This window comes from Hyposmocoma kahamanoa, unplaced genomic scaffold, assembly GCF_003589595.1.
Source record: "Hyposmocoma kahamanoa isolate Upper Pololo Valley unplaced genomic scaffold, ASM358959v1 82094, whole genome shotgun sequence".
NCBI classification, from domain to species: Eukaryota; Metazoa; Arthropoda; class Insecta; order Lepidoptera; family Cosmopterigidae; genus Hyposmocoma; species Hyposmocoma kahamanoa.
Genome location: NW_020654140.1, coordinates 1 through 14,159, shown reverse-complemented (window position 1 = coordinate 14,159; position 14,159 = coordinate 1). Strand labels below are relative to the sequence as shown.

Genomic DNA, 14,159 nt, shown 5'->3' with positions numbered 1-14,159 from the left:
ATAGTCTTTTAGACCCTTTTTTCTGTAACTACAACGATTAAGGTAGCTGGCCTTGCTGCCCCGTCTCAAATTTACACCCTGTATAATTTTGTCTTTCCAGCAAATCTCTGCGTACTAACATATGGTCTTCAAATTGGTTGGGTATCCCCCATGAGCGTCATATTACAATCGGACTTATCCCCCACCGGGAACGTTATGTCTACCACTGCAATATCTTGGATAGGAAGTATCACGTCACTCGCTGCAAGTTTTGGTGTACAAATATTTGGCTATTTAGCTGATTCTTATGGAAGAAAAGTAGCAGTTTTGGCATTATCAGTGCCTCAGGCTGTAAGTAATTTTTCTTGCCTCTATCATATTTTTCTTCATCTTTCACTGATCTATTGAATTCATTAGTGTTGAATGTGTAATTTTTTATATTATATACGTTATACTATGCAGGGGTTCCCAAACTTATTTTGTCTACTGCCCACTTCGAGAATAAATTATTTTTTAGCGCCCCCCCTTTTTCACCTACTTAAAAACCACTATAACTTCAAATTAAATTATTATTGTGAGCTATAGTAGCGGAGATTAAACATTCATTCTAAACGTGACTTTTACTATAACCCGCTTAAGATCTGAGCGCAGTAGGTAGTATACAACGACGCACAGATATCAAGTTAACTCTTACGGGCTACACCTGCCAATGAGAGTGATTATCGAAACGCAACTTTATAGTATTCAGACAGAGTATCTTTTATTCAAAATAAAACAAACATAATCGATTCTAATATAACTAATGTGAAGGATGAATCTGATGCTGTTTAATAAGTTTGTTGATATCAGGTTCCAATTTACTCAAGAACAGCCGCAAGTTACTACGTTCGGTAACATGCAAACGATTTCTCTATTTAGTAAACAGCGTTGTCACAGCACTAAAACCACGTTCACACAAATATGACGGTGGGAATGCTATCAAGAATCGTTGAACGATTGACCACAATCCAGGATACAATTGCGGGATCGGTTTTGTGTAGCCAAAATTCTTGGTAGCCATTTTTGAACTTGATTTTTATTTCCTCGTTCGTTGTCAATTCTATAATTTCTTCTTCCAGCTAAGAAGATATTGCTGTGTTGACATTTGAAAATCGGATCAAACACCCAGCCTGGTTTTCCCAAGTTCAAAATGCCCTGGTATCGTTCGGTGAAGTCAATGTGGACGTTTTCCAAATGTTGGCAGTAAGCAAACAAGTCGTCGTTACTGCAGGATACTGATAAAATTATAAAACTCACGTCTGCCCATATTCTTTTTGTGTAGAAGCAGTTTGGCTGCGAAAGCAGCAAAGACATTTTTGTTTTAATCAAATTTAGTTCATCGCCTTGCAGTTGAAGATTCATGTCGTTGAACAATTTATACAGGTCTGTCATGTAAGCTATATCATTCTTTGATGTAATGAGCTTGTTGCGCAATTCTGTGTCTTTAGTTTCCAAGAACTCTATCACAGAGTCAAAGAGGTTGTAAAATCGAGTCAGACAATTGCCTCTTGATAGCCAACGAACTTCAGTGTGAAACAACAAACGGTTGAAATCTTCGTCATTATTAACACAAAGGCGATGAAATAATTTATCATTCAAAGAGCTGTTACTGAATTTTTTTGTTACTGAATTGACTGCTTTGATGACATATTGCAGTGATTGAAATAGTCGTTCACTTAAATTTCTAGAAACCAAATGTTGTCTATGAATAACGCAATATATACAAAGGACATCTGGAATTTTAGTTTTTAACTACGCTATGAAGCCTTTCATAGTCGGAGCGCCATCCGTAGCAACTGATATAATATTTTTCAAGTGAATTTCTTTCTCATCACAAAACTTTTCCAATGTATTGAATATGGTTTCGCCTTTTGTATCGGTCTCTAAATTTCTATCAAACAATAGTTCGTTACATATTTTCTCACCTTTAATAAACCTTACGTAAGACAGCAACAATGCTTCATTAGTTGGTAAAGTGGACTCATCGAGCTGAAATGAGAATTGACTAGTCCTCAGATGATTGCACAATGATTCTTCAATGTTTTCAGCCTTTTCATCAATTCGTCTTTGCACAGAATTATTACTCAAAGGAATTTTTCGGATGACACCTGCGGCCAGTTTTTGAAGCACAGTAGTTATTACTTCCTTTATTGCTGGCAAAATTAACTTTACTCCGATATTGTGTGGTTTGCCTTTTTGAGCAATTAACAAAGAGATATTGTACGAAGCTCCAAGTCCGTCATCATCTTGCTTAGCAGCCGCCGAAAAGAGTTTTGCTACACTTGGCTGAGTATTATGCTTCTTCTCTGGGTCTTGAAAATATGCTACATTGTTGTCTTTCTTATCTGGATGCATTTTATTCAAATGATCTTGCAGTCTTGAAGGCTTCATTGCTTCATTCGAAAATGTTTTTAGACATAGAAGGCACAAAGGCAACGATGGGTTAGTGGGATTTTCAATGAATCCGAATTTAATATATTACGCACCATGCCGTCTCTTCTTTTTTACTCCTACAATGTTTTGTTTTGAGAAATACGTAAGTAAGTGTTGAACTTAGGTACTGCTTATCTATTACGCGCGAAAACCGCAAATGAAAATAAAATAAATATTACCTTGTTTATATAGGATTGCATAAGCAGCACGTACCGACAGGAATAAGACAAACATGCATAAACTCGTTTATGTCATTCGATGCTCAATCGTACTCAACAAGTAATAACAAGTATTCTATGAATCAGCCGATTGATACAGGAATGCACAAATCGGTTTATTTAACAAAAACTTGTTTGATTGCCCGCGGTCTATTATCTACGAAAATTACCTATTCAGGAATACTAATAACTATTAAAATGCGAAACTGTGTCTGTTGCGTTTTTATTCGTTTGTTTGTGTCTACTTTCATTTCGAAACGAAGCGAGCGATTGACATGATTGTTATTTTATTTATTTAATAAAACAGGACAGATATATGAACTACACGGAGAGAAATCTCGAACCGAGTTAGTTTGAGCAATCCCTTAATTAATATTAGTTGAATTCAAAAATTGTAGTCGAGAATCGAGAGCTCAGTCGGCGTCTAAGAGTCTTCCTAGATGAAAATACAAATCGTCCCCTAAGCCTCTACACAACGACCCCATTTTCTTGCTGGGTCTCTTACCGCCCTCCTTTAGGCCTGCAGCGCCCACAAGGGGGCGTTATCGCATACTTTGGAAAAGGCTGCGTTATAGTTTCTGCAATAAAACATTGTGAAATTTTTACTTTAAAAAATAAGAGACGTACAATGTTCTCCAATCAGTGACCTCAATAAAATCGTAAAATATTTAACCAAGACCGATTGATCATCAAATCTGAATTAAATTCAAAGTCTCACCAAGACTTTGATTTTGATTTCTTTTTTGTTTGATGATGATTTGATTTCTTCTTTTTCTTTTTTTGTCCCATACAATGAAATGATCCCTTTCTGAAACTGAGTCGATTAGCACTAAAAAAATTTGATCAATTTTATCATTTTTATGGACAACACACGCTTGACCAAACAATTGACTATACCAAAATTGTTTTCATAAAAATGTATGTAATGGTTCTTAAGACAGTTTCCTTGTATGTTCCTTTACAGGTTCCTTGTATCCATATTCTATGGTTTAAATTTCCCCATTCTGTCCCATTTACAAAAACACTCTGTATACCTTAACGGCTAACATACATGTATCTAATAAAATATAAAAGTTATGTAAAGTACTAAATATAAAAACTAAACAACTAATTTACACAAATTGCACTTGTCGGCGACGTGTGTGGCCATTATTGTGGGTTCGTTTCCTCTTTAGAATACAATAGGACGAAAGAGTGAGCCGTCTCGGTAAAGCACGTGCCTGTATAGTTCAAACAACGTGCGTGCGTGCGTGCGTGCGTGCGTGCGTGCGTGCGTGCGAGCGTGCGTGCGTGCGTGCGTGCGTGCGTGCGTGCGTGTTTGTTGATGTTGTACAGGTAAGAGCTCACACAATGGTACTGTCTTCTAGGGAAGAATGTTCTATAGTCTTCATTAGGGCAAGCTTTAGGTTTACGTCTAGGATAATCGCTATGAATACGTGAGGAATAAGCTTTGGTACGGTGTCGGCGTACAATTATGTGCAAAATAAACAACTGTCGAACGGTTAGAAGTTCGACTCTCCGTATAGGGAGGACGTACAATATTTATAACAGCTCTTTGCGCAAGTTCTAGTCTTAACAAACTCGTTTTGTGCACGCCACCCCACACTGAGATACAATCGCTAATAATTGACCTGCACAGAGAGTCATAAACCATATACACGGTATTCTGGTCGGTGCTACAGCGGAGCTTTTTCATGACGAAAATTAATTTCCTCACTCTACAGCATACACTATCGATATGGTTTCGCCAGTTCAGACTCTGATCGAGAATAATACCGAGGTATTTTAAATATTTAGTTCTTAGGAGTTCAAGACAAGAGCAAACAACGGAATTCGGTACACATGTATGAGCAGAAACAGAGTAAGAGGGATGTGTCTGACCGGATGCATTTATAGAAAACGATATATTTTGTTTTTTGAACGTTTAATGTTAGCAAGTTCGTTCTCAATCAGACCATAACTGCCCTAAGAGCCGATTCAGCGTTCACTTTAGCTTCAGTCCAATTACCCATGCATACCCAGAAACTATAAGAGCTGTGTCATCTGCATAAGTAAGTAAAAATTTCACAATTTTTTAGTGATAATCTGCAGAGCTCGTCAATGTACACCTTAAACAGCGTCGGGCCCAAAATACTGCCCTGGGGTACTCCATAAGACAGTTTACATTCATCGCTGTAGCATGTTCCAAATTTAACAAATTGAGATGAGTAGAAAGGATAGCTATTCCAAGAGATAACATTCATCGGTGAAAAAAATATTTCTTCCACTATAACAGACCTCGGAATCGTCGATAGACAACGCCCTTCGGCCAAAACACCTTCATCGTGAAGGACGATATAATCGGTCAGCACTCTCAACACAAACGAATTAAAAATTACGTTGTGGCGGGACTCCAACCGCTCGCACCTCTCTGGGTGCTTGGCTTCAAGTCTGGAGTACTCCACTATCTAAACTAAACTAACTTTCTACTTGATAAATAAAAAGTTACGTGAAATCTGAAATCACAATGGTAGTCCACTGTTTGGAATTTATTTGTACGGGTCTCGGCAAAATCATCCTTTCTCAACGATTCCCATTAAAAAAAGGAAATAACTAAATTTTATTTAAATATTATTTTCCAAAGTGTTTGTTATAAGTAGCTCAGATCATTCCCATTTAGTGTATTAATTCCTACAAATACTAGTGCATAAATTTAATATCATCATAACCATCAATCCATTAATACGTCCCACTGCTGGGCACGGGTCTCCTCTCAGGCGAGGTTTAAGTTTCATCACGATATTTCGCTTTACTGAAAAATTTCAAATTAAATTTGCAAAATAAATTCCGTGAAACTCAGAGGTCCGAGTCCGGTTTTTCAAGGTTCACGGTTTTTTCTTAATTAATTTATACAGTTTTTAATATAATTGCAGTTATGTTGGTTATTAAAGCTCTCATCAGCAAATACGACAATTATAGTCATAGCAAGAATATTCAGTGGCTTATCTGCAGGAGGATGTTATGTAATAGTACCAATGTACGTCAAGGAAATAAGTCAAGACAATATAAGAGGTATCCTCGTATCCCTGGTTACAATGTCTCAGAATATGGGTGTACTGTTGATGTATATCCTTGGAACATATTTGAGTTACTTTGCAGCAATATACAGTGTTATTTGGCTTCCACTTTTAACATTTCTGCTGTTGTTGAAAGCACCGGAATCACCAGCGTATCTCATGAAGATTGGCAAAGTTAATGTAAGTAGCACAATCTTTTATTCTATGCAATTTTAAAACTAGTACGGTATGAGTACGGTTGAATAATTCGTACCCCTAGTATAATAAAGCCACATGTGATCATATGTGATTAATACGTTAAAAGTGCTTTTATCACATCGATACATCCAATCTTCCTCCAATGAACACTACGCCAACTTAATTTTTGAACCTGTTTTGATTTTATTTTGTTTTTGTTTCTTTATGTTTTTTCACAAAATTGTTTTTTTTCGAATTTTGTTTTTTGTTCCTTTTTTTCAAAAAATTCGAGGAGTGTAATATTAGTAAACAAATATGGCTGTTTACAAAAATAACAGAAAATAACCAAAAAATGACATTGGCGTATGTTCATTGGAGGTATCGACATGGAAGTCATAATAATTGTAACTTTTTCATAAAAAAAATTGCCTCAAAAGTTTTTGGAATTACAGAAAATGATTGATGAGATTCATCTCCTAATTTGAATGGGACTACGATTGAGGTGCCCCCTTTTTAACAAGAACATTATCATCAAAATATCGGTTGACAAATATCGAAGTAATCGAGTAACATATACAAAAAACAATTATCTAATTGAGAACCTCCTCCTTTTTTGAAGTTGGTTCAAAATAATACGTACCACATGAAAAAAAAATATGTATATATGAAATTTTATGACTCTCCTAAGCATAAAAAAAGTCCATAGAATCTTTAAACCTCTCTCCAAAAATTGTTATCTAGTAGATGTGGCCTTACTGTACGCGTATAGTTTAATGTCAGTCATTTATTACATTCGATTATTATTTCTTATAATGTACAGTCACATACACAAGATACTTGACCTCCCAAGCCGACTATGTCGACCTTTTGTTTCTGAGCACAAAATGTGGAGAAAATTGTTAAACAAACTTAATCTTTAACCTGTGAACTGTAGAAATTATTTTGGGATGACTCCCTGGTCGTCTCATTAGGGAATGATATTGTAAGAAAGTTTTTAAGCCAATTTGATCTATAATATATAGTTCTTCCTTAAATACAGAATACAAATTTCAACCGGCTATAGGCCGTCGTGGCCTAGCGGTATAAGGATTGTTTCGTAAGTTGAGGTAGGCATGGTTCGAGTCAGTTTAAAAATAGAATATTATTTAGCTATGACTATATAATATTGTATTTTTTTTATCTTAACCTCTGGATAGGTGAAACGAATGTCTAAGTCTTGTTCATATAGAAGAATAATTTCTAATTTTAATAATTCCGTTATGTACGGTATATTAAAATAAGAAAGAAAACTTTGAAAGCAATTAAAACGGAATAGATAATTTGAACGAAACGTGGAACAATGCGTAATCACAGACGATATGTTCGCATGGAAACTGCAGAGCGATTTCGTGATTTGTTAATCTATCCATACCCGCCCTACGCTTTATTAATAACATAACCCACCGAGCAAATATTGTGATTTGTCAACGTTAACATAACAAAGTGAATCAATGCTCTTAAAAGTATAACGTTAAAACAAAATAGTGCTCGTGGAATCGAAACACGGGTATTGTAACTGGCAGTCCATATAACGAGCCGCTAGCTCGACCAATTTACTTGGACGGTAAATGACGAAATTTAGTACTGGTTACAAAAATATGTTGATCTCAATATCTTCAAGCAACCAAGCTCCTCCAGGAATCTCAACAGCTTCCTCGGTTTGCTGAAGACTTCGGGGAGCGACCTTGGCACTCCAAGGTACTTCGCCTTGTAGCTGGCCACGCCGGAGTGCTGTAGTAGAACGTGCGCAGCCGTTTCCTCCCCCTCCATGCACGCTCTGCATAGGGGGCTGTCTGTGATACCTAAATTGAAAAGGTGTTTATTGTATGGACCATGACCCGTTAAGGCGGCAGTTAGAGTGCGAAGCTCTTGCCTTTTGAGTTTAATTAATATTCGAGATGAACTGGCATTGAGCGTTGGGAGTGCTTCTCTCACCTGACTACAAACCGTAAGGGTGGTCCATGTATTATTATGTGAAGATTTTGTACCTCTGTGTATAGTTGTTCTGGACCATTGATAGGGGACGGACACTATCTTTTTCTGGTCCTACAGCGTCCGTCTCCGACCCTTTTCTGGCTAGTTCATCTACTGCGTCATTGCCACGTGAGCCGCTGTGTCCCTTAATCCACTGTAGAGCTACGTGGTTTTGTATACATACCTCCATGAGTGCTTGATCGCATTCATAAATGAGCCCTGAGTTTAAGTCATGGCTGTTCAGTCCTTGGAGTACTGACATACTGTCGGAGAGTATTCGAATGGAGTGATTCTTTACCTTCTCGCTATGATTGCTTCTGCCGCCAACTTGATGCCCATGCATTCAGCCTGGAATACTGTGTTGTGGTCACCAAGCGGTGTTGATATCCTGATATTGATGTCTTCTGAGAATATCCCAGTACCTGTTCCTGAATTTGTTTTAGATCCATCAATGAAGACGCGGACCTCTCTGGCGTTCAGTACTTCGTTGGCATCTTCAAACAATTGTATCTTGTATTTTTTGTCAAAGATGTATTGTTTTGGGATCCTATCCACGGCCGCCTCCAGTAGCGGTTCCTCATTGACAGTCTTGTAAAGGATTTCTGTATGTGGGGTCCTCACGTACTTCCAAAGGTCGGCTCTGTTTAGACGCACTGCTGTTGACGCCGCTTCCTGTCTGATGAACAGTGGGAGAGGTCACAGGTCCAGCATCGCTTCGAGTGCCGCAGTTGGAGTTGTCCCTATGCAGCCGGACGTCGCCATGCAAGCAAATCTTTGGAATTTGTCCAGCTTGTCGGTTGCGGTCGTCAGTTTGGTTCGTGGCCACCATACTATCGCGCCGTAATTGATCATGGGTCTTATCACCGCTGTGTAGAGCCATAGTGTTATCTTGGGTGAAAGTCCCCATTGTTTATCTACCATTCTATGGCACTACCAGAAGGTGATAGTAGCTTTTTTAATTTTTTTGTCCAGATGCGTGTTCCAGTTCAACTTGTTGTCCAGTATTACTCCCAAGTACTTGATATATATATGGTAACCGTTCAGCCGCGGAGGCAGTTGAATATATAGTGATATCTGTAGTTCTGTACTGAAGAGTTTGGGTAGGAAGTAGTTACCCAGTAGTATTTTGTTTGTAAACATTACTAGTTCCGTCTTTGTTGGGTTTACCGATAGTTCGTATGCTCTACACCATCTTTCCACAATCCGGAGTGCAACTTGTGTAATGTCGCAGAGTGTATTGGCATAATTTCCTGTTACCAGTATAGCTAGGTCATCAGCATACCCTACTGTATAGAAAAGTTCTTTGTTTAGTTTAATGTTGAGGTCATTTACGACCATGTTCCACAGCAGAGACGACAGACTCCCCGACCCAAAGACCCCTTCTTGAGGGCACCCCTTCGCTACTATGGCCCATGGGGTCTCATTTGCCTTTGTTTTTATTATTCTTTGTTTTGGCATGTTGCTAATCCAGCTGATTAACACTTCATCCACTTCGTGTCTTCTCAGTGCTGACTGCATGTTGGAGAAGTTGGTGTTATCGAAGGCTCCGTCAATATTTATAAAGGTGCCTAAGCAGATTGCCTTGTCTTTGGGAGCCACTTCTATCTTGCCCACAAGGGCACGTAGGGCCGATTCAGTGGATTTGCCGTGGCTGTATATTGGTTTCCGTGTAATGGTATGTTCTTAAGCGCTCCATCCCTCAGTTCTCTTTCACATAACCTTTCTAATGTCTTCAAGAAGAATGATGTGAAGCTGATTGGTCTGAAGGACGTCGCGTCAGTGAAGTCGTTTTTACTTGGTTTCGGTATAAATATGACTTTTACCTCTCGCCAGCTGTAGGGCATATAGCTGAATGCTAGACGGGCCCGAAAGATGTTGACCAGGCGCTGGACCAATGTGTCCCGGTCCCATTGTAGGAGTGCGGGGAATGCTCCATCTTGACCCGGAGCTTTGTACGGTTCAAAGGTGTTTACTGCCCGTTTTGTCTTTTCGTTTGTTACTATTTGTTCAGCTTATTGCCAGGTATGGATCGATATGTAGTTGTTCATTTCTTTGCACCTGTCGTCTTGGACGAACCTACATCCTGGGAAATGTGCTTCCAGTAGGGTACTCTCCGCAGGGGAAGTTGTGTATGTGTTGTCTATTTTGCGAATTGAACCTAGCTCAGTTAAATTTGAGTTGCTTAGGATTTTCCTTATTCTGTTCGCTTGTGCACAAGACGTGATGTTCCCATTGTAGCCTCGCCATGACGCGGTGCTCCTGAACCGTATGCGTTTTTTAGTTTGGATTTGGCCGTCTTATAGTTTTCCCTGTCCTCATCCGCGCATGTGTTCATTGCTCTATTGAAGCGTCTGCTTACCCTTCTTCGTAGCCTCTCAAGATCAGGCCCCACCAGTGTTGGCCTTGCCGCGGGGCTGAGTCACTCAGTGGGCATGCGGAGTTATAGCTGCATAATATGTTTGATTTGAGTTCTTTAACCTGTGTTTCTATCTGTGCTGTGTCCAGCAGTCTTCCTGGTGCTACCGGTTCCCCCAGGCTCTGGTGTAGTTTGTCAGTGTATACTTTACGATCAGTTTTTCGGGGATTCCGTTTCGGTTGTTGTTCTTTGATGGCTGTTTCTAAGCAGAATCTTATCCATCTGTGGCCCGAAAGATGCTTCTTCGGACACTAGGGTTAGGTCGATAATCGTTCTGCATCTTTTATTTACGAAGGTTGGTACTGTACCTTCCATTAAGGATTTGAAGGTTAATTGTGAATAAGTATTCTGTTAGGTTCTTACCTCTGTCATTTGCAAGTTTCATGCTCCACAACGGATGGTGGGCATTGGAGTCAGTAGCCACGACGATGTGCTGGCCGCACTGCTCGCAGTATTTGATTAGCCGTTCCATTTCCTGCGGTGGTGGTACGTCAGTCTCCGCCATATAGACAAAGGCGAGCACCACTTCAGGCAGGCCCGTGGCCGTGTCAGCTAAAAGCTTGACGGCTTACAGTTCTCTGGAACAGAATTCTGTTAGTGGCTGTACGTGTAAATTGTTAGAGTAATATATGCAAGTTCGTAGTTTTTCTGAGATTGTAGTTGACAGCAGCTTACCTCACAAGAGGTGAGAGTCCATTTATTTGGCCGCGGGTACTGATCCACGGTTCTTGGATCAGTGCCACGGCTGTATTGTTTGGAAGCAAATCCATTTCTGGAGTTGAACCGTTGCGGCCTGACTGTGGTGGAGGTTGCACTGGACGATTTGTATGTTACTGAGCGAGGGGGTAACCGCCATCAGTGGACAGCAGCTCCTCGTCCTCATCCTCGCTCAGTCGGATGTCTCCCATCCCCGACACGCACTCGTCAGCAGAGACGGGGGTCAGGGAGGGCTCCTTCACTTCTCGTGTCCGTGTACAGGCCCCTTTTGGATCTAAACCTGAGGTAGACGGTGACTAACTTAAAAGTGAAGCGCCGATCATACCCCAGGACAACCGGGACCAGTTCTTCAGGGAGGCTCACCACCACGAAGGTATGTCCACTTTGCTGCTGCAGCTTGTGGACAGTCCATCGGTGAACCTCCGCCCATAGGTTTTGCCACTTGAGGATGCGGCCGATTCGGCGTGCATCCTCCCACTAGTCCGCATACCGCTCTCCGGGGAGCCTCCACTCCATTTCTCAATGAGAAGGGCTCCCCGGACGGCAGCCTGATGGTGCTAATAGCGTCTTCTAGCCACTGGAATGTGTCGTGGCACTCAATTTCAAGGACCCGTCACTAAAGATAGGCTTACCCCTGAATTGTGGGCCGACGTCCACCTCGCCGCACTCCTCCGCTCCCTGGGCGAGGCGCTCACATAGGGCCTCCTGAACCTTGTCAGCATCGGGGCTCCGTATGTAGCCAGTTCTTCTTTGGTGGCCTCGGCGTACGTGCGTTGTTAATGCGGTTTTGAGTGATTTATTTATTTTAATTGATCTGCAGAGTACATAATGCAGTGTTGTGTGTTCACTCTCCTGTATTCCCACCCACCACGGAGCCCGCACCTTTGGGGATGTCCCATTCAGGACACCAGGATTATCAGGAGAGTATAGGTGCAGAAGTTAGGAGCTCAATACGCGACATCGGAGGCTCGAAACGTGCAACTGGCTGACTTGATCAAAGTCAGCCAGGTACTCCGCACATACTCACCCCGTCAGCATGGCCGAGTCCCCACACCTCACCGGTGGCTTTCTGACGGGACACATTGCCATTTCTCTGTATTGGCTAGTCACAGGGCTACCGTTTAATAGGAAATCAGAGCCGAAGAGGGTATTGCTTGCCGGGGTCCCCACCCCGCTCGGGCTCAACCCCCCCGGATTCCTTAATCCCTGCGTACGGCTCTCAACTGCGTAGGCATGAACGCAGTAGGGTGTAAATTAAGACCGCCCACCACTTGCCATGGTCCACCCCCAGAGGCGCATGGCCGGGCCGTGTTGATCGCTTCGCGTCCTCACTGGTAAGACTCAGACTGAAGCCGAGAGTTGTCAGTGTTGGCCCCAGGGTATACCGACTACATCCTCGGGCATTCTGTGACAACATGTTATCACAGAATGCTCAAGAACTTCGCACGCGTGGAGGTAGAACAACTAACACACCCCGTCAGGCAGGTATCTCATGTATATAACTATACGAACCATTTAAATATCATTCGAATGTGTGATCATTGCATCATGACTGACATGCTTGTTTCAGGTTTTGTACAATATAAAATAAACAGTTTGTCGATTTTTCGTTTTCTTTCGTTTTAATTCCTATACAAATTATGTTTTAAAATGTACTTGTAACAGCTTATAAAATAGAAAATGAAGCTGTTTTTCCGGATTTAAATCGCGCATATTTGTTTTTTCAAACAAACCGACGTTTCGGGCCCTTTACAGGTTCCATGTTCACGGTTGACCGTGTTGACCGGAAAAATAGTTTCATTTCCTATGTGTAACAATCGAGCAAATCTAAGAACTTCTAAAATGTTCACAATAATAGCATTACGTGTAATGTATACGTTTTAATTTTACAGGAAGCTACAGCAATAACAGCATCTATTCGAGGACTTAATATGGAAGATGAGCGTGTAATAAAAGAAATCGAAAGCCTGAAAAACCAGGATCTTCAATTCAAATCACTGCCTAATGTCAGCTTTATTAGCATACGTACGTATCATATGTTTAAATATATAGAATATTATTATTTATAGATTATAAGTGCGCATTTGACCTCCATCTCACCTGATGGACAGTGACGATGAGGTCGACGATGGAGCTTACACACCTAAATAATGCCTATTCACTCTCGCCTTAAAAAAGCCCAAGTTATAACGTTCAGGGAATAAGTCTGCAGGCAGGGAATTCCACTCCATAGCCGTTCGACATATAAATGTGGAAGCATAACGCTTGGTGCGAATTTTTGGAATATCCACAACATAGGGATGGAACCCAAGCCTACGCCTAGTGCCCCGGTGATGGAAAGGAAGGCGGAATTAAATCGTGTAATTCAATCGCACACTCCCTGTGATATATCCTACATAATGTCGATAAGCAGGCAACTTTACGGTGGTGTTCAAGGCTCTTTAGCTTCGCCTCCACTAATTCCGAGTCACCTATAAGCCACTTGGCAAGGTTGTCAATTGAATCCAAAGTGGCCAGTTGGTATGTAGAAGAGCCATCCCAAATGTGGCAGCAATACTCCATGCATGACCAGACTTGTGCTTGGTACAGCTGAAGCAACTGTCCCGGTGTAAAGTAACGCCTCACCCAGGAAAGGATGCCAAGCTTCCTTGCTGCATTTTTGACCATTGATGCAATGTATCTGCCGAAGTTCAAATTGGACGACAGGTCTATTCCAAGTAGCTGGACACAGTCGGCTATGGGTATGAATATATCACAAAAAGTCGGAGTCAGCTCAAAGGGACTCCGTTTTGTGAAGAATTGACACGCCTGCGTTATGGTAGCGTTAAATTTGACTAGATTGAGCGTCAAATCCAACCGGCTAACCATGGACTCTCGACAAGACTGTATTTCCTCTCCACCGACCCTCGCATTGGTCAAATACCTATCTACAACTGTGCTGTCATCAGCATACGCAAAGGTACCTTAAAAAGAAATCCGAGATCCAATTGCAAAGGTCAGTGGGAAGCCCATAAGATTCCCTCTTACTTAATAGGCTTGGGTGACAGACCCTGTCAAAAGCTTCAGAAATGTCCAAAGACACTGCAAGTGCTTCGCCTTGCTTTTCTATAG

General features: G+C 41.1%; 1 protein-coding gene across 1 annotated transcript; it reads left to right on the top strand.

Annotated features, from left to right (window-relative positions):
• Positions 1–100: 100 nt before the first annotated feature.
• On the top strand, positions 101–13,073 carry LOC113234281 (facilitated trehalose transporter Tret1-like; the record flags this gene model as incomplete). Its single annotated transcript, XM_026469581.1, has 3 exons — positions 101–330; positions 5,582–5,905; positions 12,941–13,073. Coding segments are annotated over 3 exons (687 nt in total), but the record flags the coding sequence as incomplete, so codon positions are not given.
• Between the last annotated feature and the right edge of the window lie 1,086 nt (positions 13,074–14,159).